This window comes from Syngnathus leptorhynchus, chromosome 10 (genome assembly GCF_054491065.1).
Source record: "Syngnathus leptorhynchus isolate UIUO chromosome 10, UIUO_Slep, whole genome shotgun sequence".
Classification (NCBI taxonomy): Eukaryota; Metazoa; Chordata; class Actinopteri; order Syngnathiformes; family Syngnathidae; genus Syngnathus; species Syngnathus leptorhynchus.
The window spans coordinates 10,679,112-10,706,293 of record NC_141204.1 but is presented as its reverse complement, the minus strand read 5'-3'; the positions used below and the strand labels follow the sequence as shown (position 1 = coordinate 10,706,293).

At 46.3% G+C, this 27,182-nt stretch overlaps 5 protein-coding genes across 13 annotated transcripts in view; all 5 read left to right on the top strand.

The window, feature by feature from the left end:
• LOC147050384 (ankyrin-3-like) overlaps positions 1-7,304 on the top strand; it is a 77,224-nt gene extending 69,920 nt beyond the window's left edge. For 6 of the 8 annotated variants that reach the window (XM_085923059.1, XM_085923063.1, XM_085923062.1 and 3 more), the window contains 7 exons: positions 1,812-3,018; positions 3,088-3,253; positions 3,582-3,662; positions 4,028-4,111; positions 4,215-4,310; positions 4,609-4,707; positions 5,336-7,304. In XM_085923059.1, coding sequence (XP_085779185.1) covers positions 1,812-3,018; positions 3,088-3,253; positions 3,582-3,662; positions 4,028-4,111; positions 4,215-4,310; positions 4,609-4,680 — 1,706 coding nt within the window. In that variant the 3' untranslated portion in view covers positions 4,681-4,707; positions 5,336-7,304. The remainder of the gene's footprint in view (positions 1-1,811; positions 3,019-3,087; positions 3,254-3,581; positions 3,663-4,027; positions 4,112-4,214; positions 4,311-4,608; positions 4,708-5,335) is intronic. The other 2 variants (XM_085923060.1, XM_085923061.1) reach the window with 2 other exon arrangements.
• On the top strand, positions 233-1,805 carry LOC147050385 (uncharacterized). The gene is made up of 2 exons (XM_085922560.1): positions 233-241; positions 517-1,805. The coding sequence occupies exons 1-2, from the start codon at positions 233-235 to the stop codon at positions 1,312-1,314; spliced, it is 807 nt and encodes a 268-aa protein (XP_085778686.1). The 3' UTR covers positions 1,315-1,805.
• Positions 7,305-7,713: 409 nt separating the features above from the next.
• On the top strand, positions 7,714-14,365 carry LOC147050383 (coiled-coil domain-containing protein 6-like). The gene is made up of 9 exons (XM_085922677.1): positions 7,714-7,998; positions 9,569-9,718; positions 10,615-10,743; positions 11,198-11,301; positions 11,376-11,536; positions 11,923-12,079; positions 12,571-12,671; positions 12,984-13,108; positions 13,187-14,365. The coding sequence occupies exons 1-9, from the start codon at positions 7,744-7,746 to the stop codon at positions 13,388-13,390; spliced, it is 1,386 nt and encodes a 461-aa protein (XP_085778803.1). The 5' UTR covers positions 7,714-7,743; the 3' UTR covers positions 13,391-14,365.
• Positions 14,366-15,421: 1,056 nt separating this feature from the next.
• LOC147050382 (monocarboxylate transporter 9-like) lies at positions 15,422-22,347 on the top strand. Of its 2 annotated transcripts, XM_085922817.1 has the most exons (7): positions 15,422-15,722; positions 16,248-16,532; positions 17,946-18,171; positions 18,246-18,389; positions 18,819-18,914; positions 20,101-20,967; positions 21,067-22,347. In XM_085922817.1, the coding sequence occupies exons 3-7, from the start codon at positions 17,979-17,981 to the stop codon at positions 21,252-21,254; spliced, it is 1,488 nt and encodes a 495-aa protein (XP_085778943.1). In that variant the 5' UTR covers positions 15,422-15,722; positions 16,248-16,532; positions 17,946-17,978; the 3' UTR covers positions 21,255-22,347. The 2 variants fall into 2 exon arrangements, with proteins under 2 accessions (XP_085778943.1, XP_085778945.1); XM_085922819.1 differs by lacking the exon at positions 16,248-16,532.
• Positions 22,348-22,747: 400 nt separating this feature from the next.
• On the top strand, positions 22,748-27,107 carry LOC147050381 (protein FAM13A-like). The gene is made up of 6 exons (XM_085922137.1): positions 22,748-23,367; positions 23,489-23,693; positions 23,768-23,974; positions 24,144-24,324; positions 25,233-25,375; positions 26,964-27,107. Exons 1-5 carry the CDS (start codon positions 23,341-23,343, stop codon positions 25,372-25,374), a joined length of 762 nt encoding a protein of 253 aa, XP_085778263.1. The 5' UTR covers positions 22,748-23,340; the 3' UTR covers position 25,375; positions 26,964-27,107.
• Positions 27,108-27,182: the final 75 nt, after the last annotated feature.

Here is a 27,182-nt window from a genome sequence, read left to right as displayed (position 1 = left end):
CTGATTAGCTGACCTATTACCTCTTCCTGCTACCATGTTGTTGTTGTTTTGGTGTTTGCTTGGCCCAATTTGCATGAACCGTGTCTATCGTCCCAATATTTAATTCTGTCCATTTCTAGTGATGTTGTTTTAGTTGCACTTCGGACAACTGGCTCCGACTGTTCTCCAGAAACATTTTAATAACACATGTCTGCTAGCAGGACTGTTTCTTGACTAAATCAAGATTGGCTACATGGCTACAGTGTGCCAGTTGTCATGAATGACCAATCTTGACAGGAGTATCCTGTTAGAAGTGCATGGGTTAAGATAGTCCAAAAATATTTTTCCCATGTCTAAGCTAAAGGTGCATTATGTGACTGTGTTATTCAGTTTAGTTCTCCTCGGCCCCCTCCAGTTCCTCTGAGCCTTCCTTGGATAGATGAGCTTCTCTTCCCGTTCCTCCTGCCTCCCATCACTTCCCCCTCAGCAGCACCCACTGCTGATAACGGCACATAAAAGCTCTTAATGCTTTAAGAGCCACCCCTCTGCCAAAGTCACACTATTTATTCATTTTCCTGTTTTGTGTTTAACATCAGCACTGACATTCATTTTTCATTCTCTCCTGTTTTATTTTTTATCTCAATCCACGCCCGCCCCTCAGTGTGTGTGATTATTCCTTTGATTCCGAGCAGTCCCGCTTTCATCCAGCAGCAATCCATCCCGTCCCCTCCCCTCACACCTCGAGCCTTGACCCCACGCCGCTCTCCTAGTTACGAGTTCTCCATTGCGCTCAAAGACTTGGCACCCCCTTCACGAGTGGGAAAACACTTCAGCTTTGTTCCCCCGCCTCTTAGATGCCTCAACCCTGCTGATCCACGCCGATCCCCTTCTTTCCCTTTCTCACCGCATCCACCCTCCCCGATCCCACTCATCACCTCACCGGCGCCTTCATTTGTACCATCGTCTCCCCCAACCTCCCCTGCTCCAACAGAACCAACAGTTGATGAATTATCCCAAAGCACCTCCGAACTCACCTGCGGTGCACCTAGCGTCTTTGGACTTTCAAGCACACCTGCTCTCCTCAACCTTGCACCCTCTGTACCTGATCATGCGTCACCCTCCATTGTCCGCTCCCCAAGTGATTCGGCCGCTTCCTCTTGCCCTGTCTCCCCTCTCTCCTTGCCCGCTGTGTCCCCCTGTGGGCCTCGCTGCACAAGCCCAAATCCGCTGTCCCCGCCTCTCTGCTCCCACTCTCCTTGCCCTGCATGCCCTTGCACTCGTCCACCTTCCCCTCGCACGCGCATTGACCCTACCTCATTGGAAATATTCATGTAGTGATTTACTAGTGGTTCTCAAACAAGGTTACGTGAGCAGTTTTCATATAACTTTATCTTGGGAAGTATAAATTAATGCTCGTAAGAATGACTTTTTATCCCGACAACATTTACGTAGAGATAAGTTTTGTTATGAGAATTGTCAAAAAAAATATTATTCCTGTGGCAATTAGGGGAATTTATGGTTATTTTTAATTTGCGTTAGAATTATGAGGGGGTTCTCCACTATAAGGGACCAAAATGTTTGAGAAGCCCTGCTTTAAATTTTACCTCTCATCTTTGACATGTGAGCATGTAGCATTTTTCATAGATTCAGTCGGTGTACTTTCGGTATATACACACCAACTTAGTTCACACATTGTATTGTGTAAGTCTGCTGTGCTGGTACCTCTTTCCCACTTGAGCCTCAGTGCCATTATCCTTTCTGTGGGATGCATTTTGCTGTGTTTTCAGTTCTTAGCATGCTTTGGTGTACATTCATCATCATGTCACCCACAGATTATCAGAGCATTCTAGCCGAGTTGCATTCCCCCACCGTCCTGCACTCCGACCCACATTTCCTGGTGCCCGAACTTCCCATCACACCTGACCCTTCCCCTGTGCACCACCAGCATCACCATTACCCACAACCCGACTCCCTTTGGCCGGCAGACTCCCAGCCTCAGCCCCCACACTGGAGCCCAGAGATCAAAGCTGGAAGCCCACCCGAGAGTCCCCTTAGACCGTGTCAGCTTGCACTGTCCCTTTCAGCTTTTGACCTCCCTGATCCCATTCCTCCCAAGGTGCGAAAGCCCCACATCGCCCTGAATGACCAGCTGCTTTTGAGCGAGGAGGAAGACAGATCTTATCGAGAAATGGAGCCGAGCCGCAAGCCCAAGTCACGTGCCGTCCCCGCAATGTGCGAGTTAGACGTCAGCATGGCCTACTCCACATCGTCCTCTTCAGTCTCGTCTGCATCGTCTGCAACTCCTTCAACACCTGACAGAGCACAGATGGAAAATGAAGACGTGGTCCAAGTGGACATGTGTATGGAAGGACATGAGAAGGAAGTCTCAAAAGAAAAGGTCAATGAGACGGTTGCGGCAGTGGGAAAGGTATTTGTGCAAAGGTGGGTGGAGGAGGATTTGATTAAAAACGTGGAGAAAAAATGTGCGATAGTGACAAAAGATAGGTGTCAGCTGGAGGCGAGGAAGAATATTTTCACAGGACAAAAGGGAGAAGCAGAAATGAAAATTAATGTGCTGGGAGGTGGATTTGGGGGAGATGAAATAGAGACTGAGACTTACAAAGAGGGTGTTGATGAAACAACCGAGAAGAGTGAAGAACTGGTCCATCGTGAGGACAGAACAAAAGTTGCTGAACAAGTACTGCAAGGTGAAGACAAAGGCACTTGGCAACCAAGTGACTTGACTGTTCACGAATGGGCTGAGGCCCTTTGGGAACATCAGCCCACTGAGGAGGAGGAGGAAAATCAAGAGATCTCGGATCTCAAAGCAGTGGCGAAGAATGAAGAAGGCTCAGAGGAGACGGAGGAGGACCAGGAGACAGCTGCCGAGGCAGCCAGAGACTGGAAGCTTCTCAATCGCGCTGAACAGCCAGAAAAAGATGTGTGCTCGCTTTCAGGTTGGCAGAGTGACTCATCCAGCGTCAATGCGGAGCCACCAACGCCGGGACGCAGCTCGGATCTGTTGGACAGGCGGGAAAGGTGTGATTTGTCCCGTTGTTGAAATTCGTGAAACTCAAAAAACATCCATCCTAATTGTCCGTCTCTCAGCAGCCACGAGAACTCCAGCGATTCCGTCACTTCCTCGTCCAGAGGCGAATCAGGGAGGTCCCGGCAGAATGGTGACAACTCCAAAACCTCACCTCAGGGCGGCTCATCCGAGTCAATGAATGGCAGAAAAGAAGAGGGAACGCTGGTGTCAGAGAAGAAAGTCCAGGTAATTGTGACAAACTGATTGGAAGAAAGGTTTCTCGGACACGAGTTTCGGCCTCAAGCCGGTCCCGAGTGCCCAACCACTATTTGAAGGTTGGATGGAAACCTCCTGTAACTTGTGACACTTGTACCAGGCAGTGTGAATCCATCTGTTTCCCTGTTCATCCAAGATCTCAAAAATATGTACTAGGTCTGAGCAGATCCGCCGATGGAAGAAAAATGTACAAGTTCCAAAGTTGCATCATTTGGCTAACTAACCACCTTCTTTCTCTCTTCCTGGCTTTGTTCTCTTTTGAATTTGTGTCCTGATGTTTGAAATATGCCTTCTCCAGCAGCCGGTTAGTGTAGATTCCGGTTCCGAGGAAGAACATACCGTAACCACCAGAATCTTCCGACGCAGGCTCATTTTAAAGGTACCCTGCGAGCCTGGGAAAATGGCTCGGGTTGGCTTGAGTCTGGAGTGTTTTTTTTCTGGGTGCTTTAAGTGGCTGTCTCGTTGGGTGCGAGTGAATTCAATAGTATAGGAAAGCTGCTTCTTTGCATTCCCAGGCCTGTCCTGGCATCTTGCTTCGTCTGGATGCAGTGTCATTTCTGATAGTGTGAAGCCTCTCACGCATGGCATCGGGATCATGCTGAGTTTGCTGTCAGAACTTTTCAAAGGGACTTTCTAGTTTGTTAGGTTGTTGCAGTGCTCAATCTTTCCTCTTGGTGTGTGGTGGTTTTTGTTTGCCATATTTCGATGTCTTCTTTGATGGCGCTAACGACCAAACATTCGCAGGGCGAGGAAGCGAAAAACATATCAGGCGAGTCTGTGACCGAGGAACACTACTTGGACCAAGACGGTAACTTCATCAGTAGAAAAGTAACGCATCCTTTCACATTCTTGTTCCATTCAGCTACATGGAGAGAAGCAATTTGTGAAACCATCGGTGCTTTTTTTTTTTCTTGGTTGACACACCGAGCAGGTCATCAGGAAGGTCATCCGCCGGCTCTCTAGCTCCTCGACAGACAATCACAGGGACCTTCAGAAAAGTCCCATCCTGCCGGAGGACGGGCTTGAGGTTGGCAGAGAAACCCGTCTTGGGTGCAAAATGCTGGTGGCATGCAAATCTTTTGGGTTGAACATGAGATGCTTCGTACGATGCATTTGAAGTTGTGCACCGCCGTCAACCAAAAGCGCAATATCCAGCCGATTCCTATCCCGCTTACTTTTCTTTATCTAGGCCCGGTTTTGGTGCGAAACTATAGACTACTAACATTTGCTGGTTTCAGATTGCAGTGCTTGGCTTGACGTCACCTGTGACGCAGTTTAATGATGAAAAAATACCTTGCTAACTTTCTTTCGGTGTGTCCTTGCAGAAAGACGGAGCGTCCAGGAATAGCAGACGGATGGATGACAAGAAGCCCGGAGATAAAAAGTTTCACTCCTAGGGGACGAATGGTTGTCCTTGCTACCAGGTACAGTTGCTCTATGTCTGATTATTTGAGTCATAGTTAATTTGTTCGAGGTGAGCCATTTGTTTACTCGGTTGACACGTTTGTTTATTAAGGTTATTTGGAACGAGTCGTTTGTTCAAGTGGTGGACGCAAGTCACGATTAACCGAGACTGCATCAATTAGACTGGAGGCAAATATTTGAGGAATTACAGTGTAAGCATGCCCCCCCCCATGGCACAGCATCCTCGCCCACATATTTGCTCTTATCTGTGCAAAAGGCTTATGTCTGAGCTTTTTTTTTAGGGGAGGAGGCAAGCAGGATTTTGTTTGCAATGGTCATGGTGTGACAAAGCGCTGATGAGCAATGTTGAACGGCGTCACCTGCGCTTCTGTCTTTGTCTACCAAATCCCTGACTCAGAGCAGTGCATCACTTCCAAAAAGAGTTGTTAGCCTGGCAGCCTCACTGTTAAGCCCCACTGCTGTTCGGCCGTATGCTACACAGTACTGCCAGTCAAGACAAGCAGCACACCCACTGAGCATCGGGTGCTATCATGATTTTAGCTGGGGGGTTGAAACCAGGCTGCTGAATTTGTCACTCTTGTTGATTTCCTAAAAGCTTGAACTGCATGTCCTGTTTTGTGTCCACAGCCATCCAGGATCATAGTCCACAAGCCTGGGAACAGGACATACCAGAGGGCTGAGGTGTTCCAGTTTGAGGATTTGAGTCCAAGAGTCCTGCCAGCATCCGCTTCCACCGACGGGACTTCACATGGCAAGAGGAGCCCAATGCCCTTCTTGACCCTACAACGCATGAGCATGAACAAACTCCTCCAACTTCCCGTCAATCAAAGGGCCCAAGAGTGGGGGGGGTGAACGCTCGGTCCGCGGGACCGGCCATCGTGGATTCCGCCTCCTGTTAGGACTTTCGGGGGAAGGCCTCTCAGGGGGGAGGGGGGGCTCCTTCCCTCACATCCACACACACGTAGGTGCAACCGTTGACCAAAGACGGCACAATCGGAAATATGAAGACACAACACAGCACGACTGCGATCTAATGGAACACATCAGCCAATCTTCAACATGTTCAGCACTGGCCTTATAGTTTTTCTTCTTGAACCCGCTCTTGTCAGGATGTTTCGGGACATATTTTCTTCCGTTTTTTTTTTTTTTTTAAATATACATTTTTCTGTATATAGAGTCAGAATGTGTACAATTCTTAATATGCTTCTGCTAGGGCGAAGTTTGGTCACATTGGGGTGTGGGGTCTTTTCAAGTGCTTTGGTAATCCACTGAAGCAGTTCCACTTTCCAAAGTTGTGAGTGTAACAGGTTCTTGTAAAAAAAAAAAAAAAAAAAAAAAAATAGAAGATCTACTAGATCGGGTATAACGTTTGTACGCAAACTGGTTTGATTTTAACTTGAGGATGTTTCCAGAAAATTTGTGTTGGGTCATTCCCAAAGTGGGGATCTAATCCCGCAGCCTTTCAAGAGTATTTTCAAGCATGCCGGTCACATTATTTTAAGTACAATTTTTACAAGTTTGCAAAAGCACCGTATTAAGAAAAAAAGGCCCTTTTATCTGTGTGTACATGTATAGCCTGAATGTTTGTCACTGGTTTTATATTTGAAAATGGACAAGCATAGAATTCAGGAATTTTTTTTTTTTTTGAATGGTGAAAAATGTGTGTGTGTGTGTGTGTGTGTGTGTGTGTGTGTGTGTGTGTGTGTGTGTGTGTGTGTGTGTGTGTGTGTGTGTGTGTGTGTGTGTGTGTGTGTGTGTGTGTGTGTGTGTGTGTGTAAAACTGGAGGGGCATCTCGAGAGCATACTAACTGCAAATGTAAGCGCTAATAGGCTGGGTCGCTGTACAACACTGTAACTGTGTATCGTGCGTTATCGGCTAGAAGGTGTCAAGAGTCTCCGTGCACTGTTTCCACCGTGTCGTCTCACAAATGCTGTGTGGTGTCAAATGACTAAAAAGGGGCATTTATTTTTCCATTATTCATCTTTTTACAGTGACTTGATTTTAAGACTTGATTTGAAATCCACTCAAGATTATTTTGACTAGCTATAAATAGCATCTTGGAGAAAAAAAACACTGAATGGTCAACAAAAGCAGTTTAAGCATCGAATAAATGTTAACGCCGTGTGGTTTTAGGCAGGCAGGTTTAATGCAGTGTCCTTTAGAATCATTTTCATCACTCGTGTGTTGGTTTTCATTAGGTCAATGTGCTCAGTATCAGTATGCTGATGCCAACGCTGTGGACATTAAAACTATGTGACTTTCTTTTTTTTGGGGGGGTGGGGGGGTGGCGAGAGGTAGGGGCCCTTGCTCCCCTTAAAATCTATCAGGGGCTCGATGATCCTTTGATACGGTTGAACTATCGATTTTGTTTCATATGTGTTTTCACCCGAGCAGACCTTTTGATGTACAATTCTTACTAACAGAGTGAAGCCATTGAAATGTAATAATAATTCTAGCACTTTGGTGATTCGAGGTCTTTTAGAGGCGATAGAGAACGGCGCAAATGTTGCAGATGTCTTTCAAGAAAGGAACAAAACAGACTCAAAATCGAACTTGAAAGGATAAAAAAATAAAATGCATTGGTTTTGCAATACACTTTCTGTTGTCTGTGTCCTTGTGTGATGCAAAATTCACAAAATGACTTTTCTTGAAAATATTTTCGTAGGTTCCGGGGATGTTGCAAACATTAACTTAAGAGAAACTTGGAGAACTTGGACACGAATTGGAAGATGCAATTGAGCGCCTTGATGTGGGGTGCCATGAAAATGTATTTTCCAACTCAAAAATTCATATTTAGTGAAGAAAGCATTTACGAGACTGCGTTCAAGTGGGAATACAGTTGCTCGCGTGCTTTGTCTTTATGACGTGCTAAAAAAAAAAAAAAGCAGTTTAACGCAGTCACCGCGCTGCTGGAGACTTCCACACCGGGGCGCTGTCCCCATAGGGCAGAGTTGCGTGGACGCTCCGCTTGTCTTCTTCTGCGTCGAATCTGAGCTCTCTGCTTCTCCTCCTCCTCCTCCTCAGCACAGTCGCCATGGCGGACAGCGCGAGCGAGAGCGACACCGACGGCGCGGGCAGCAGCTCGGCCACCCCGATGTCGACTTGCGCCTCCAACTCGGGAAAGCCGAGTATTGTGATCTCCCAGTTTCGTCTGGAGGAGCTCACCAACCGACTGGCCTCACTACAGCAGGAAAACAAAGTTCTGAAAATCGAGCTGGAGACGTTCAAACTCAAGTGCAAAGCGCTGCAGGAGGAGAATCGAGACCTGCGCAAAGCTAGCGTCACTATTGTGAGTAGCTTTAGCCACTTAGCTCGCAGGCTAACATACATGACTGCCTGATCGATATGATGCCGTTTGTCATGCAACTGGCCAGAGACGCTGTAGTTTAATCGTATCTTAAGTGAACAATTTCCACGCGTATTGCATGTCATGTGTGTGATTTATTGCCCAACACGCCCCTCTGCCTCTCGTGTTATGTTAGCGATTTGGCTATGATGCTAAAGTAGCGCCGTGCTAACGTCTCCGTTGGGGTTGGCTGGCCAGCGGTTAGCCAGGCAGCTAGTTTGGCTTTGTTTTGTTTCTTTAATACCCTCCTCCCTCCCCACCCCTGGCTAATCTTTGCTAACACCAGCGTCCAAAGTCGCATTGACACCTCACGGAGTCATTTATTAAATCTTCTTGAGCTGCTTGAAGAGAGAGAGAGAGGGGGGGGGGCTTAAGTCCCCAATGGGCGACACACACACCAAGCGTGCCGAAGAAACGTCGAGACACAGCTACAGCATCGAGTCAAGTGTATTCAGCATTAGCCCTGACGAGGTGTGTAACTGATGCCGTATCGAGATGGGAAGTATGTAGGCCAAACTTTGCAGAGCAAAGCCACGACGAGGCTCGTGTGTCTCCTCCGGTCGAGGTGAGGCTCGTCCTGGGTGTCTCCTCCGCTTGACCCCGCCACTGAGTCATTCCACATTCCAGCTCGTATGAACGCATTGCTAAGATGATTAATTTGTGTGTTCTGCCTCCTGTTTCAACCCCCCTTTTGAGGCTCCTATTACTGCAATAACGCAGGAGCCATTAGGGGAAATTCTGTTTCCTTTTTGGATGCCAGTGGAAAAACAACAGTGAATCACCAGCTTGCCATTAAAACCCTTTGGCTGCCGTTCAGTTCTACAACTCCACCCTGTTAGAGCAAATATCTTGGGCTGGATTGGCACGATTCAAGAGACTGCAGCACGGCAGTGGATGAGTGGCGAACAAGTCTGGCTCACGGGTCTGAGCTTGATTCCAATTGGCTTCTGACCACTGTGTGGACATTGCGACTTCCAAAGCAATGCACGTTATGGTTATTGGAGACTCTAAAGTGTCGTTGACCCTCACGAAACCAGTTGCGAAGCTTTTGTGAAGAGTACAAACCCCCTAATGTTAATGACTGCCCATGTTCTCACTTTAAATCCCAAACAATGATCACTAACATTTCAGACTCATGGTACAACATAAGTCTTACTTAGCATGTAGCGTTCTCACGCTATTCCTTTGTTTGAGAATATCCTGCAGGCTTACCTTCTCCTGGCACGTCATTACTTTCTTTTGGCTGTTTTGACAGTTTGCCACTAAATATTAAGAAGCCTGCGGCATCTTCAGGCAACACGAATAAAGCACAAAAATATCTGGTTAGATGTGACAGGGTGTCGTTTTCATCTAATAATTTTAGATCTCTCTTTAAGAAAAAGAAATTGTGGGAAAGATTCACAAGATACCTGTGCAAGTATCGAGTACTTGATATACCCAAAAGTAGTTGAGTTAGAACTTTAATTCCAATGCCTTTGTGAACCTCTCTTTCTTTGATGCACTTGTCCCGCAGCAAGCGCGAGCAGAGCAGGAGGAAGAGTTCATCAGCAACACCTTGTTCAAGAAGATCCAAGCCCTCCAGAAGGAGAAGGAGACCCTGGCTGTCAACTATGAGAAGGAGGAAGAGTTTCTCACCAACGAGCTCTCCAGGAAGCTCATGCAAGTGAGTCCTGTGGTTGATAGAATATTTGCGCAATGCTACTTCGATGCCAAAGTCGTGCAGAGTGCGAGAGTTGCACTAAACATCAAAGGTCGGTTGCTCTCTACAGGATTTAAAAAAAAAAAAAAAAAAAAGGCTCAGAAAAGACCAAAAAGTAGACCGCCAGTGTTTTGGTCCTCCCTTTTATTGTACAGTCCTTGACTTCTAGTTATGCTTCTATGACAGTTGGGTGGCAAATTGAAGCTCAGTAGACCTCTTCCCAAATTTTGTTGATTGTAGTTTAGCTCAAAATAGAAGTGTAGAAATTGCAGCTCAAATGATGTATATATATATTTTTTTGGTCACCTGACATTGTCTTCAATTGCTGCCGACATTGGGCTTTTTGCCAGACCCTGGCGGCAGCCATCTCATGCTCAACTGGATATGCCGCGCCATCCTCGGACTCACCTTGAGCTGTGATCGCATACTGAATTGTAGTGGTGGTGGGGTTACAAATGATTTGAATGACGTGAGCGCTGTAATTGATACATATGATCTGCGTGTAGTTGGGATCAGATTTTCCCTCCCGTTTGGAACAAGCTCGAATGCCGTCCAAAGCTATTTGCCTCGTGCCCTCTCTGCTGGTTGTTCCCCATCAATTAGTTAGCGGTTTTCCTCGTCATGATGAGTCTTCATTGCTTATATAATCGCTCCTTCTTATTTATCTGCGTTATCTGCCAAATGCGGTCACCATGGTCACCACATCTGTCATTCGTCACAATGGACTCCATCGTGTTTTGCTAACGTCGTCATCGTTTACACTCTGGTCTTCAAATAGTTGATGAATGACTCATCGTCCGTCGCCTGTTTGTGCTTCTCTCTTAACACTTTCCCTTTATTTCTTCTCCCCCTCGTCTTAGCTCCAGCACGAGAAAGCCGAACTGGAGCAGCACCTGGAGCAGGAGCAGGAGTTCCAGGTCAACAAGCTCATGAAGAAGATCAAGAAGATGGAGAACGAGACCATCTCCAAGCAGCTGACTTTGGAGCAGGTTGGAACATGCCAGATGCTTCTTGAGCAGGAAGTCTTTTGAATCGTTTTCAGGTCGCAGTTTTCTTTTCTGTCGCATATGACTCTTGTGTCTGCATGATCCTTGTGCAATCATCTTGCACATTTCCCCAAAATGAAAGTTGACGTTACAAGAAAGGCACAGCGCTCGTGTTAGCAAATAGTTTTCAACATGAATATTTTTGTAAGAAATGGTACATTGAGGAAGTGAGTAAAATTATCATGGAAAAAGGAAAACTCCACCCAAACTAGTTCAAACAACTCCACCCAAACAAATCAACTAGTTGGAAAAGGTTTTCAAGCCTTAATCGTGAAGTGTTCCTTTTTTGGTCCGTCGTGTCCTCAAGCAAGCACGCAGTCGAGTTTATCTGCTCCTAGACCTTGAATGTGCTGTACACATTCTCTGAATGTTTTTCTTTTTCCCGTCACTCCTCCAGTTAAGGCGAGAAAAGATCGACCTCGAGAACACATTAGAGCAGGAACAAGAAGCTCTCGTCAACAGACTGTGGAAGCGGATGGACAAGCTGGAGGCAGAGAAAAGGTACTCGCTGCTCACTCCAAGCGACAAGCATCGTCAGTCATAACCTTGCTTCTAATTGGCTTTTCATTGGTCAGGATCTTACAGGAGAAGTTGGACCAGCCGGTATCGGCCCCTCCGTCCCCGCGGGACGTCTCCATGGAGATCGACTCCCCGGAGAACATGATGCGGCATATCCGCTTCCTGAAGAACGAGGTGGAGAGGCTTAAGAAAAGCCTGCGCACCACCGAGCTACAACGTAAGCGGCCATTCCATAATCGAGTTTCAAACTTTCATGGGGGCTGTGTGAAATGAAAACAGCTCAAATAATTGATATGTGCAAAAATGACCAGCCCCTGAGTATTGTCCTATTTCCTTCAATTTCTAAATTCTAATAGGTCCATAGTCACTTCCCAATTCAAATTGTTGCTTTGCCTTTTCGTCTTATTAATGAAAGGTTAATTAGGCTGAACCTGCAAGCCTCTCCAGTGACGCTTCTGTCTTTTCCGTTTCGGCCACTAGGGAGAGTGCCTAACTCAACCCTAAGTAGAGGCAAGCCTGAGATGGCAAGACAGGCGTTTAGTTTGCTTTACGATACAGCAATGTGACATCGGGCCGTCAACAATGTGGTTCGTCCCTGCGCAGACACAGAGAAGCGGGCGCAGTACATTGAGGAGGAGCGGCACATGAGGGAGGAGAACATCCGGCTGCAGCGGAAGCTCCAGCGGGAGATGGAGCGTCGAGAGGCGCTGTGCCGACAGTTGTCGGAGAGCGAGTCCAGCCTGGAGATGGACGACGAGCGGTACGAGACACTCTTGATCGCAAGATAACAGTTGCATGAAAATGATACTAGCAGGTAGCGTTCCAATAATTTGGGAGGATGCCCCCCCCCACATCTGAAGGACATGTGCGACGGTATTACAACATGCCCCCAATTTCACACAAAAATTCCCAACAAATTACGTATTTATCCCCGTGTTGCGCTTTTCATCACAAATTCAAAGCATTGAAGGCTCACATTCTCATAGCATCTCTACAAAAGTAATGCGTGATATCAATTGCAACACCTGCTAGCAAAATAAAAACAACACATCAGCAGATTGTTAACCAAGTGGCGTTAATCCAACCTGAGCGTGTTGTGATTACTTTGTAGCCAAACTGTTGCGTTACGCAATAGAATGCCCCTAATAAAACTGGATGATGTGACCTGAGCACAGATAACATCGCGTTAGCTGTCAACATCCTTTTTTTTTTTTTTTTTTTTAAATAATGGTTTTTGACTTGCTTCTTCAGGTACTTCAACGAGATGTCGGCGCAGGGCCTACGAGCCAGGACGGTGTCCAGCCCCATCCCATACACACCCTCCCCCAGCTCTAGCCGCCCCATATCCCCTGGTAAGATGACAATAAGTAACTTGTCAGAAAAAGAAAGACGACTGGCATAAATGAACTTTATTACAAGCAATCATGAGAATCCTGGCAGCAGCATATCGAGATCGTAAAGTTACCTTATATAAGAACCGTTTTTATGCTTCTTGTCATTTGCTTGTGACGACGTTGACCTGCAGGTAGAGTGTTTGACCTCATCTTTGCACCGGAAATACAGAAATATAAACTTTTTATTTCTGGGCAATCAGGCTTGATTAAGCCTGACTAACACGCACACGCGTCATCCTGTTGAGCAACTTTGACTTCCCACCACCACAGGTCTCTCGTCGTATGGTGGCCACACGGTTGGCTTCACCCCGCCGGCCACACTGTCCAGAGCCGCCATCTCCCACTACAATACCCCCGCTCTGCACGTCCACGGAAGCTCCTCCCACTCTGTAGCGGTGAGACGGGCGGCCCACACGCACACGCCGATATTCCGCTTCATGTGTGTCATTGTTGTTGTGTTCCTTTCTGTGCAGAGGCCCTCGCCGAGGAGAAGCGCCAGTCCAGACAAATTCAAACGTCCGACCCCCCCGCCGTCCCCCAACACGCACTCAGGGGCCCTCCAGCCTCAGCCCCCGCCACCCCCGCCGGCCCAACCCATGGTCCAGTCCATGTCCTCCCCGGCGGCCATGTCGCAGCACGCCGCCGCCTCTGCGCAGCCGCCTCCCTCCCAGCCTTAGCGCCGCACGCACGCGCACACACGTCTCCGTCTCGGGGCGCGCGAAGGCGCCCACCGGATGCCACGACGCCAAAACCGCAGCAGCTTCCGTCATTAGCGAGCTCTGGAAGAAGCGCTCAGAAGCAGCTTACAAAGTTTTTAAAGAGGAGAGAAGCGACGCGGCCGCAATGCCGAGCGGCCAAAACACACGCGGCGGCATTTTCTTAATTGCTCTTCAAACGGAACAGAAGCACGGAAATATAATCGCTTCTGGGACTCGTAGGCCAATTATCCGTTCCGCCCTCCTGTCGTGTACACGTTTTGTTTTTTTCCTTTGCTTTGTTTGGAACTTGAGCTGGTTGCAATTGTTGTTGTGGCGCTTTTCAGATAGCACAAACAGCACAGGCTTTTTTTTGTTGTCGTTTTGCGATAGATGGATGTTTGCCTCAGCAGATGGATGTATGGCCCTCTCTGTGGATGTGATCGATTGTTTTCTCGCCTTATTATGTGGCACTCGATTGCAGTAGTATGTGCCCCTCACCATCACTGCCCACACTACCCCTTCAGCCATTTGACAGTTTCATCCGTTCACTCACGTTGTGTGAAAAGACCGTCAAAGAGGTCTTTGTTGTTGCGTGTTCAACATGAAGCTCGCGTCGCTGTTCATTTTTGTTCCTGAATGCTCGTTCAAGTTGATTTGGAGGGGGGGGGGGGGTCCTCCCTGAGGATGCACCCTGGTACATAAACCACAGATAAATGTCACCTTGAAGGTGTTAAATAACAATGTAGTCTGAGGTGTTAGTCATGTACTCTTTGCTCTTTTCTCTCTGGTGTATTTCTCAATGCTTTATCATCATCAGATAATGGCAAAAAAAATTGAAGAAACAAATCACACGTTGTGCTCTTTACACTAAATATACATACTGCTAAAACATTCTCAATGAATGGTACTGTCAAACTAAATTTCTATGTATGATTAAAATCTCTTGAGATGAAAGCTTTTGTTTTTCCATTTGTGAGATGCAACTTTTTCTTGTCGATATAGTCGTGGAGATATCGAGCAGGTGGATCTCGCTGCCAGTGAACGTCTCTAGTAACCCGCTGGGGAGAATCTGATTTGATGTTTGTACTGTCGTCAGTTTTGCTCTTTCAACAAAACTTTGGTTTCAACTCCCCCGAAGGCACCTTTGTTTTTGTAATCGACCCTCTACTCATCTTACCATGATGTGCACCAGGAACCTTTGTGTGCAGGGTCCGCTCCTCCAGGCCCCCCGTTGGCTGCTGTGAAACATCCTCAAGGTGATTGTTTGCCTTCAGTAACACACACCGATCCCACCATCTTGTCTTTCTAGTTGTACTAAGTTCATATTGTTTTCACTTGCCAATCACTTTGCCGGAAGTACAAGCCAGAACATGTCAGGTAATGCAACCTAAAATATCTTGTTTGTGATAAAAGAACCAGTGAAGTGATCTTGTCTCTGTTTTTCATCTCAAGCGTGTGTTCCGTGTTCCCTTCCAGTGAGTTGTGGAGGGTCTACTTGTTCTGACGCCCCCTATAGGTGAGAACAGCAAGCTACAGTGGCTCGTGTGTCCACTGCCAGGAGTGATGGTCAAGATCATGTAACAGCTGCAGGAGAGCACTGACGTATTTGCACTAGACTTTAGTTGACCCGAATTGTGAGCTTGCATCAGATACAAGTGGAACAATACATATGCATCAAGATGTTTCAAATTAAACAATCAGCCGACCTCACGTGATTTTCCAAATGTTTTGGTTCAAGTGTTACGACACATCAAACTATTTGGTTTGCCACTCCCCTAATACTGCCCCAAAGTTACAACTGCTTTTGAATTACCAAAACGTTAGCAAAATATGCTCATGAAATTCTTCCTTAAAAATTACAGTACGCTTCACCCCCCCCAAATAAAAAATTTAAACTGTTCTGTGGTCCAAGTTTTTTTTTTTTTTTTTTGTAGTCATGCTACCGTATGGCTTGATACATCTCCACAACCTTCGTGAGGTCACAAATCGTGGGAGAGTCGCCTGATGAAAGCCAACAAAGCCCCACGGGGGTGGCGGTGTGAAGGGTGAAGATAAAATTCCTCAGCACTTGCCACTTTCACAGCAGCGCCTTGCTCCATTTTCCAGAAAAGAATTAGGCTGTGTAATCCCCCTTCTGCCAGTAAGGTACAGGAGCAATAAGAAGCATTGCTCACGCTGGCATTAAAGTGAATTGTTGCCTGAGACCAGTTCCAACCCGATGGGTAGGGGAGGGACAGGCGTGATGTGTTGGAACCTGAAGAAGCGCCTAAAACAGTGGAAGCGCCCGTCAATCATCAGCGAAACATAAAAGGTGTAGTGCCCGTCAATCATCAGCAAAACTAAAAGATGTATTCTTGTTCCTAACAGCAAGGTTAGAAAATAAATACCTGTTAGCTGTTATTACAGGATCTAAAGTTTCTGGTGAGCTAACGAAAATTGTTATAACGTTTAAATCACCATCCTGTTAGCTGTTATTACAGGATCTAAAGTTCCTGGTGATGTAACAAAAATTATTGCAACATTTAAATCTTTATCCCATACAAGTTAAGTATCAAGATGGAATCTCCTCTTATAGGCTACTGTCAAGATCATAAAGATGATAAGATGTTTTATATTCATGCTGGCCTTTGGAAATTGGCCTATATTTGTCAACTCATGAGCTCCTTTACAACTTCCCAGTTTGCACACGTACAAGTGCAACTTCATGATCTCGGATATCACCCCCCTCCCAATTTCTTGTTTACTAATATTTTTTGAAGTATCTATCAGTTAAAATAATATTTAATTATTTATAAAAGGTGTGTCGCGGTGCTTTTTTTTCTCGGCTCGTCAAAAGGCATCCGTGTGCGAACGGGTAGCTGCAATCCATCTGGCCGGCGGGAACAGCTTCCAACCGGTTTGCTCACTGGCCACAAAGCGGCCAGGAAACAAGAAGAAGGCGGAGGCGCAGTGCGCTGATGCTCGGCGTCTAGTCGACACCTCCTCTCACCCCAAAAAAAAAAAAAAAAAAAAATCTTCCCTCTCTACTAAAACGCACCCAGGAGGCTCTCCATCCTACATGGAAAGTTGCCGCGGAGGAGCGCGCATCTCCGCCGCAAGCACCGGGTGCTGTTAATCTGAGGTGAGCGCATACCGCATTTTTATAAGGAACAAGGGGGAAAACGAACTGTTTACATGAGCTCGTTGCTATTCGTCTGCGACGGCTCCACTACGTTCATGTTGCGTGTGATTTTACTAATTGTGACGTACGACAGAAAGGCTGCACTGTTGGGATTGCGTTGTAAACAAAGCGCGCCCGCTGCCGCTGTTGTTGATGCTGCAGTGGTTTGTTGCACTTGCTCACAAACAGGCTGCGATGAAAGGTAGAGAAACGCTTTTTAAATGAACTTCATGAAAGAAGGGCACAATGAAGGAAGCAAGGAAGGACAGAAGATGACAGAAGAAAGGAAGGACGGTGTGACTCCAAGCTTCTTACGCGAGCCTAGAGGTCTAAATTTAAAACCTTAACCCTTGCTAAAAACACCCCAAAAAAAAACTACTTCCAAGGTTTACTTTGATAACCTTGCCCTATCGAAAAACTTTGTTAAATGCCTAGCACGGGCCTCAAAGGTGTCATGGGTTTTGGTGGTTGTTTTGGCCCACATGCAGAACACACTTAGTAGACCGAGGAGCTCCATAAGTGTTTATTGAGGTGGGGAGGAAATAGCCGAGCTGAGGGTCCGGGACAGGAGCAACAGAGCTGGTCGTCTGAAGGTGGAGTGAGCGAAGTGCTGCCAGGGAGGGGTGGAATCTGTTGGGAGGTCAGAAACAGATCCAGGAGCTGGAAGACAGCAATAGATCTTGTTAGATGGCTCGATGAGAATGCGGCAGAGGGCGAACGGGCAGACCGGAGTGCTAGGGTACGCGGCGAAAGCGAGCAGGGTAGATCAAAGAGCGAACACGAGGGCATGGAGGTAGCCAACACTCAGGCAAGGAATAGGTCGCAGCAAGATTCTTAAAAGCCTCATTTTAACAATCTTGAGCTGCAAAACCTGTGGATCTTCAGCCACCCTGCTCATGGTCGCCACCTCTAGACATAAGAGGAGAAGGCTCCCAGACCCTGACAGAAAGCCTCATTTGGAAACCTTAACCGAATCATTCAAAACCATAACTTGAAACTCTAACCCTCCTTTTGTCATTGAATCCCTAATTTGAAACCTTAATCCGGTTTAATGCTGAACTTCAAATTCCCTGCCACGACTGTAACTGAAAAGGTTTGCAATGACGTTGCTACGGATAAGAATTTGTGAGTGACAGTTTTCTGGAACACTTTAAAGAATGTTGGAATTTTGAAAAAGGAATTTACCAAATAAAGCTGTGTTTAGTAATCAAATAAAAATGTTGGCCAGTCACTGCAGCAGACCTCCGTCCTCACTCTTAACTTTCCTCTACTCGAAGGTGTGGTTTTAAGTACAGGGACACAACTCAGCCTCAGAATGTGTGCTTTGTAAAAGATGCTGACTAATTGACCCCATCCACCTACACACATTCACAGGAAGCCCTTCCTCACTCGGTGGGCAGCAGCGACATGGCTTCCAGAACGCTGGATGGCGGCTGGGGATGGGCCATTGTGGTGGCCTCCTTTCTGGCCCAGCTGCTGGCCTACGGCTCCCCGCAGTCAGTGGGCGTCCTCTACCCTGAGTGGCTGCAGACCTTCCAGGAGAGCAAGGGCATGACAGCCTGGGTGGGCTCCCTGGTGGCCGGAGTGGGCCTCATTGCTAGTGAGTGTCCTTCTTTGGAATTTGTCAGCACCTCCAAAACAAAAACAAATCATTTCCCTTGCTTCTCTTTGCAGGTCCCGTGTGCAGCGCTTGTGTGGACAACTTTGGCGCTCGCCCCGTCACCATCTTCAGCGGCGTCATGGTAGCCGGTGGCCTGATGCTCAGTGCCTTCGCGCCCAATGTCCAGTTTCTCATTTTCTCTTACGGCATTGTCGTCGGTAAGCGGGTGGGAATGCCTTTGATGTCAAGGAGGTCGCATGAGCTGCTTAATCTTTTTTCTTCTCACAAGACGGATAATCATTCGAAGTGGCCGCAATTACGTAAGACGGGAGCTGATTATAGCTAATAAATGAGCATCATGATAAAAGGCAGCGAGCATTTGTTTGACATGAGGACTGAAAAATAATCGTCGGGTTCCTGCGTGACCTTTTATTACCCCAACCGGCCACCTGTTCTGGCACATGTAATGGAGCGTGCATAACGTGGCCCAGAGTGGTCGCCATGCATATTTCAAGACAGTCATTTTCTTGATAGCACGTGCAGCGTATTTACAGCTGGCTTTTTGTGTCAGCCATGTCCTGTGTTTTGTCTACTTATAGAAAGTCCTGTCGTGTCCCAACTTGCATTCTTGTCTCCTCCTCTTGTAGGTCTTGGTTGCGGTCTTGTCTACGCAGCCACCTTGACAATCACCTGTCAGTATTTTGACAAAAGACGCGGCCTTGCCCTCGGCGTGGTCACCACAGGTAACGCTACAGCCGGCACCTGCTGCTCTGAGCTCGACTTCTCTGTACTTTACCACTTGCATGTTTGCACGTATGCACCGCTCCTTAGCAACTGTGTAAAGCTTCGCGGGAGTGCAGCACTCGCAGTCTTCTGGGAAGTTTTGAGAAGGATGTGCCAAAAGTGCGCAAGTTTAGCTGGCATTGTCCCACTGCAGTGCTGATTTTTGAACACTTTGCAAAAATGCTAATTTGGTGCAGGCTGGAAGAAAATGATTTCTTCACATCCCTTCTAAGACTGCTGTCAACATTTGCCCGATGAGTTTCCTTTAGACTACTGTTCATTAGTTATCTCGAAATGGCATCAGTCACTTTGCACAGGCCAAACAACCAAAACGTGGATGGCTGCCAAAGGGGGCTGTGCCCAAAGCTTCAAAATAGCAGATAATTGGTGGACGGTGACGCCACCTGAGCGCTGTTCGCTTCCTGTATAAAGTCCACATCCACACCCAGCAAACTCAGGATGTTATTGAAGCTGCAGTGCTATCACATTTTTATGCTTACGATTAATTATTCGCCGTTACACAATCGATCGCTTCCCCCCCTCATTCCCAAAACAAGCTTGTGAGGTTAAACTTCAATGTAGGGTTGGGTGAATAGAGATACCAGGTATCGGTATTGGCACCGAGCCTTATTTCACAGGATTGGTAATTGTGATGTATAACCGTTTTACGATCAGGAAGTACAAATGAGAAGAATAGAAAATTGCTATTAATTCCATGTAATTTGAAAGAAAACCTATACTAGGTCTTTTAAAAATATATCAGCCAGGGAGGAATTTTATGAAGCAAAAGTGCTAGTGGTATCAGTTGTTGGTATTGGTGACGTTGACCGATACCAATATTGTGCGCCCTTGTATAACCGTTTTACGATCAAGAAGTAGAAATGAGAAAAATAGAAAATTGCTATTAATTCCATGTAATTTGAAAGAAAACTTATACTAGGTCTTTGAAAAATATATCAGCCAGGGAGGAATTTTATGAATCAAAAGTGCTAGTGGTATCAGTTGTTGGTATCGGTGACGACTCGAGAACTGAGTTCTCGGACAGGTTGACTAGCGAACAGGATCGGCTCCAGCTCGGCCTGGAGCAGGTGGATGACTGAATATGCAACCAACTCAGTTGCTATCTTGCCGGTGTTTCTGTTCCAGGCACCAGCGTGGGAGCCTTCATCTACGCCACGGCTCAGAACGAGCTCATCGTGCTGTACGGCCTAGATGGCTGCCTCCTGATCATCGGCGCCCTGGCGCTAAACCTCATGGCCTGCGCCGGCTTCATGAGGCCCCTCAACATGCCGGGCTACTACCTCAAACAGAGGGCGGCCCTGGAACGCAACACGGAGCAGCAGCTCTTCGAAAAGCCCCAGTCGGACGGCCTGAAGACTGCGCCGGGTTCAACAGCGTGTGCTCAGGACAAAAGCCTGATGGCGAAGGAGCTTCTCATCACCATCGACGGCATTCAGGTAGAGACAAAGAAGAGTGGCTTCCTGGCTCGGCTGGGCATCATGAGAGTCATCAAGAAGAAGAGGCAGGCCTACTCCAAGTACATGAGCTCCATGCATGAGCTCCTGCAGGAGCAAGCCATGGTGGCCTTCTGCATCGGCGTCTTCCTCTTCAGCCTGGGAGCGTTCCCTCCCGTGCTCTTGATCGAGGACGTGGCGCAGAGCCAGGGACTGATCGAAGAAGTCAGCGTCATTCCTCTGGTCTCCATTGGAGCCATCGCGACATGCGTGGGCAAACTGGTTCTGGGTGTCCTGGTAGACATCAGGTGGATCAACAGCATCTACCTGTACGCCTTCACCATGTTCGCGGGAGGCGTGGCGCTCTTGCTCATCCCCGTCACTAAAAGCTACTTGGGACTGCAGATCCTCTCCGCCATCCTGGGCTTCTTCTCTGGAAACTGGTCCATCACTTCGTACATCACCACAAAGATTGTCGGCTTGGACAGACTCACGCAAGCCCACGGGATCGTCATGTTCTTCGGTGGATTTGGAATCATGCTGGGACCACCTGTTGTTGGTAAGTAGGAAGCAGAGTGAGAACTCTCCAAGAACTGGATCCAGATTGGTTGAATTTTCCAGGAACTCCCCTCACTGTTTGCCTCCCATCCCTTCTCAGGCTGGTTCTTCGACTGGACGCAGTCTTACGACCTGGCGTTCTACTTCAGCGGGAGCTGCGTGTTGCTGGGAGCGCTGGTTCTCTTCCTGCTCACGCTGCCTTGCCGGAACAGGAAGGCCACGTCCGACAAGGACCGAGGAGACGTCCAGTTCACCAGCAACTGCGACAAAGTGGCCTCTGTCGCGTGAATGCCGGCACGTTGGGGAAAAGCGCCAGCACTTGCTCAGCACCTCCGAGCACAAGCACGGTTTGCCCTGTTTTCTGCTGCCAGGTTTGTGCGCACCAAAATAATTTCCAGAGCCAATCCAGGCCTTTCCTCCCAAAACCATGCCTGCATTTCTCAGGTTCATGCCAAACTCACATTGCACATCCGCTGAGGGTACAACCCGGCTGTGGGCGGCCATCTTTATTTTTTAGCCTCACTGAGCTAGGCAAATAGCTAGAAATGCACAAACAACCTTCAAGAATTAAGGAGACTGTTTTTTGTTCATTAGTTCTTAAGCAACAATGTTTTTTGTATCTACATCCGAATTCCCAAAGCATCAATGCTAGACAATGTCTATTGACACGAAATGCCTATCTGAACAATGCACAGGCCTTGCTTTGTTCTTAATCAAGTTTTTTACTTTTCAAAACTGTTTATCACATGAGCTACACTCGCACAATCCACCAAGCTCCAATACAAGAGCTGGGCCAAAAAGATAATAACACTCAGTATTTTTACAATATTTACGTATCAATGTTGTGTTTCAACTTTCTTTTACCGCCCTGTTGAAGGTGTGCCTAATCCGTTTTTAGGATCAGCAAGTAAAACCTGATGTTTTTCATGATTTTGTCTATTTGTGGCATAATTATGTTGACCGGCCGGGCTGGTCCTTTTTCATGCAGTTTTTGTATGTTGTGTGTGTTAGTGTCTGTGCATGCACACATGTGAAGGTTTATGCGTTGTTTCATGCGCTTTTATGCTAGCCTAGTTAAGTCCTATGTAGCATTGACTTTAATATGCACCTGGCTGTAGAGCTGTAAGTCGACATGTTTTAAGTTAGAACTGTGTACGTCATGCAATCAATCACACGTAGACTTTGAGAATCATTGAATGTTCAAGACACCGCTGAAAATAGTTATTTTTGGGGGTGGGGGGCATTTTGTGTCCGTTCAAGTTGCAGACATGATGCAACTGACACTGATTTTGCATAAAGACAGTTATGCCTGTTTTGTAACAGTTATATCTACGTATTTTATTTGTTATTTTGTATGCATTGAGCCAATAAAATATGTTTTCAATAATTTGTATGCCCTCTTTTCTGCAATGTAGGCTATGGATGGATATTAGTCAGCCAATATAGCAATTTGATTCTTGTAGACACGTTTATAATGGATTAATGGTAAACGTCATCTCACAGTTGACAGATTGCACAGTTTGGTTTTCATTAGGTTTTTCCAGTTACTCCAGCTACCTTCCCTCTCAGCCCCAAAACAGACACGTTAAGTTTAACGGAGACTAAATCGACTTATTTTGTTTACTTAATTATTTATGCACATACGTCAAATTATTAGTGCAGATTTGTGCAAGGTTTAGTTTGTGACATATGATGGCTGCTGACAGACGGTGTGGGCGCGGCCTTTGACGTCAGACACACGGAAGTAGATGACCACAATAAAGTGTGTCGTTTAAAGAAAACGCCTGGCATGACGTGATTATAAAATATGTACATCGACGCAATGCTCTTACGTGTAAATGAATTGACTATACAAAACCCATTGGTAGGTCATTATTTACGTTTTTTCTTAAACCCGGAAGTTGTAAGCAATCAAAACGACGCACAAGCAATTCCGTCACGCCTTTAGCCCTCCCGTAATACTAAGAAATTGCAATACAAGCAATCTCTCTGCACACCGTGTATTGTATTTGCTTTTCTTTAAAAGCAACTGCAATCAATTGTATTAGTTATTCAAGCTCTAAAATATAATTGACTTGGGAAAACAAGCGCGCGGAGCGATCGCTACGTCACGTCAATATGTTGCATTATTTTCCTCCGCCAGTCTTTTTGTTTGTGCAGCCAAAGTTGGCCTCATTAATGAGTCCCTAATCCAAATTTAATGGCTGTCGTGAATTATAATTAATTCAAGTACACATTCAAAGTGTAATAGAAAAGTCAGCAGTTGTCTTACATCATGCAACCCTTTCTGAGACCAAATGGAAAGCAAATGGAAGGAATGACATAAATACCAACAAGGTCAAGTGTTTGACTTGCCCGCCCATCTGGCTGGAACATGGGAGCGAAACTTTCATTATTCTCTGTAAGTAGATTTTTAGATCATTTATCAACTTGTCAAGTGTTGACCAATAAATGTTGAGAAAACCTCATCAAATACAAAATTAAACCACTTCTGTTGTTGTAATGTTTCATTTCCCTTTCAGCATGAGAGGTCTTCGTCAGTAAGGATGCGGTTTTGTATTCATTTCAATCGAGATGGATCTGTTCCTGTCTGCCGCGTCCCAAAGTCTGGAGCGCCGCCCAAGTGTGTGTTTGGCGTTTCCTTACAGACGCTAAGACAAAATGGGAAGACTGACAACGGCATACCGCTTGTTTTACGAGATATGGTAGAGTTCTTGGAGAAAAATGGTAACTGATACACACACCCTCTGACAAATTGTCTTATTCTGTCTTGTAACTAACTCATTTGCTTTTGTAATCAGCGATGGACTATGAGGATCTTTTTCGCGGGGGCTGCTCAGTGGTGAAGATCCACCAATTGAGGCGACGGTTGGATCATGGCGAGAAAGTCCAACTGGAGCTGGAACACGTGAACACCGTGGCTTCGCTCCTCAAGCTTTTCTTTCAACAGCTGCCCGACCCAGTCGTCCCAGAGTACCAACGCAGACTTCTCGTCCAGACCTTCAGCGGTACAATACGTCTTCAAATTGATTAAAATAAAAAAGTGTTTGGAACATTGACAGAGAGATTCTCCCTTCCTATTAGCAAAAATCAAATTTTGCCCATTTCTCCAATGCCCATCCTGAGATTGTAAGACTTAAAAGTAAGTTTTTGTCCTTTTTCATGTTCTCCCCTTAGACAATAGGGACGAATACGAGTTGACCCTGTCCTTGAAAAAACACCTTTGCCGCATCCCGGATGACAACCTCATTGTCTTGTTGTACATCGCCAACTTCCTTTCCAGAGTGGCGGCCTGCAGTGAGTTGAACCGCATGACGGTGGACAGTCTGGCCACCATTTTTGGACCTTGCATCTTTCAGTGAGTTGTTACCTGTGTAACGCTTCCACACTTGTGATGTGTGTGTGTTGAATCCACTTTGCACGAGTTTGAACATGATTCATTTTGCACACAGCCACACTATCTCAGTTGTTTAGTTTCACCTTCCCTCCTGAAATTATTGATTTATATTTCAAAAGCTTGGCATTCCAATAGGGGTGTGTCAACTTTTTCTATCCACTGCACATACTATCAACTAAACGTCGCCGTTGAGATCCTGATCGTCGCCTTGAGTCATTTGAATTCGCATATTGGTGATGTTAAAGCAATTACAGGCAAATAGCAGCTTCTCAGCCACTTTTATGCTTGGCTGACTTGTTGTCATGGCAACCCCCTCATAACCTCATTTAATGGTTTATAATATTGGCGGCGGCAGTAAAGGGAGTAAAATCCCAGCAGCAAAAATGTGACGTTTAGGATGTCTGCCTCACAGTTATGATCTTAAAGCTGGATAATATAGGCTTGAAGTGACTAGTTGAATGTTTATTTAAGCTTTGTCTTCACCAGTTGGCCAGTTAAAAATTGTTTGGGCAGTTAAGAATCGTTTCACAATCTCTGAAAGTGTCCCAGCTCACTTTGCACATGCACAACGGGATGCCAAGGCTGCTATTATGCTAGCATGAAGAGTAAAGTATTGCCAAAAGCTCACATCAAGTATCCATCAACATCTTTTTTGTAATGTTGATGACCTAATTATTACTCTACGACTCAGAAAATGTACAAATAAATAAATAAATAAATAAATAAATCAATCAATAAATAAATAAAGGCACGTTTCACTTAGTGCTGCAAATCTCAAGGCACCACTGTCCAATCCAATGGCGCGTCTATACATGATCCCTTCCCTCCACTAGATGGCAGTGTTTCACAAGGTTTTTTTCCATTCGCAGCGTTCCCGCCGGTCCCAAGATGCTGGAGGAGCACAACGTGTGCAACACAGTGTTGGTCCATCTCCTCAGGAAGCACAAAATCATCCCACTGCCCCCCGGCATGTCTCGCCCACCTACCCCGTCGTCCTCCAACCCCTTCTGAGGTGACCTTTGAACTTATCACCAATGTCGGAAAATGCTATCGAAGCAAAAGCTCAACAATGTGATCTTCTGCTCCAGCCATAAATGGCGTCGAGTGATTTGTTTGAATGGTAGCGCTGGTGTGGCCTTCTTGTAGCTCTTTTGGGAGTCAACAACTTGCGTGTATTGTTTACTTGGCCTTCTGGCTTTAATTGAAGGCGGCGAGTGAGCCTCTCTACCTCTAGGAAGTCGTTCGTTGACTACGAAGTGCTCATCATGTGTGCACTTTCCTCGCTAATGGAAGCCGCTCTCATGTCAGCTGTATGCTTGACTGCCAACCGTGTAGAAGGAAAAGTATCTTGTTGGCGAAGCGAATGTTTGCTTCCAATGCACGCCGAGTCATGTTGATTTTCTTCACTTTTAAATTGTCGAACTGGCTATGACCAAACATGGACAAACAGTCCCATTTTTAAAAAATATTTTCAGTGTGATGAGCAAGTGGTTAGGTCGTCTGCCTCACAGTTTTAAGATTTCTGATGCAGGAATTAATTTACACTTTCTGAGTCATGATGGATTTTATAATCCTACGCTGCAGACAACCGTGGACAAACCATTTTTTGTCTTAATGTTCTCGTACGTGCTCATTTCAACACTGATGGTGATCTTGAAAGCACCTTCAATTGTAAATTTGATTTTTGATCAAGACCAATATGATATCAATGACGGGAATGCTAATCTATTTGAGACTGAGACACGGATAAGGTGAAATTTTACATCTTCCTTCAAATGTCATGAACTAAAGTGGGCTGTGTACTTGTTCTGAGCAATTTGGAATGATGGTAGTTGAAGTAGTTGGTGTCTGATTTGCGTGACAAAACAAGTCATGTCACTCTGCTAAAGTTTGCTCCCAAATTGTCTGTTCCACTCCAAAAAGCCCGGCTGACATTGTTGTTTGCGTCCTTGCCGACGTGATGCGATTGTCCTCCTTTGCGCCAGCTTGACTCGTCTTTGCTCGGCTCATAATGCGGCCAGTGTGACAAGTGGCTTTCTGGAGCAGCGCGCTGCCCGCAGATATGCTTTTGATATGATTCCAGTCCAAATAACACGGAGGGGGGAGGGCAGGGGAATCACGTGACGGCTAACTTTCTATTTGCGCTGACCTCGTAGGCTGGGTGGCACACTGCTCCCAAAGAACAGAGCTGCAGGACAGGTTGTCTCACTGATGTCACACATGACTAAACCAGAACCTTAATGAACCTGCCAGATGGCCTCGGAGAAAAGAGCACATTTGATACAGTATTGATTACAAACGTAGATGCCACCATGATCTAACCAGCCATTACCTTTTATATTCTAATAATCAGCTAGTGACATTTTGTCATAGCCATATAATACGATTGTTTGTTGATTGTTGACGCCACGCTTACATTGAACCTCATCAGACTGTTCCTAATATATTGGCTTTGGAAACACACGAACCCGTCGCAAGGTCCGTTTTGATTCTCAAGTGGCTTCTGTTATGTCACACTGTAACGTTTCATCGCATGTACGTGCCGCTTTCAATGGACTGCAGCACGATGACACATCATTGCTGTGTTTGTCCTCCTTCAGGCAAAAGGAGGAGGAGGAGGAGGAGGTGCTGCTGCTTCCTCCGACGCACACACACACACACACACACACACACACACACACACACACACACACACACACACACACACGCACCGATAATTACACAGGCTATGACGTACAACGGGTCCCTCCATCCTTGCTGCCATTTTCCGACTCCTAATCTGTGACAACGGGCACCTTCGCTGCTTGTGTAAGTATTTT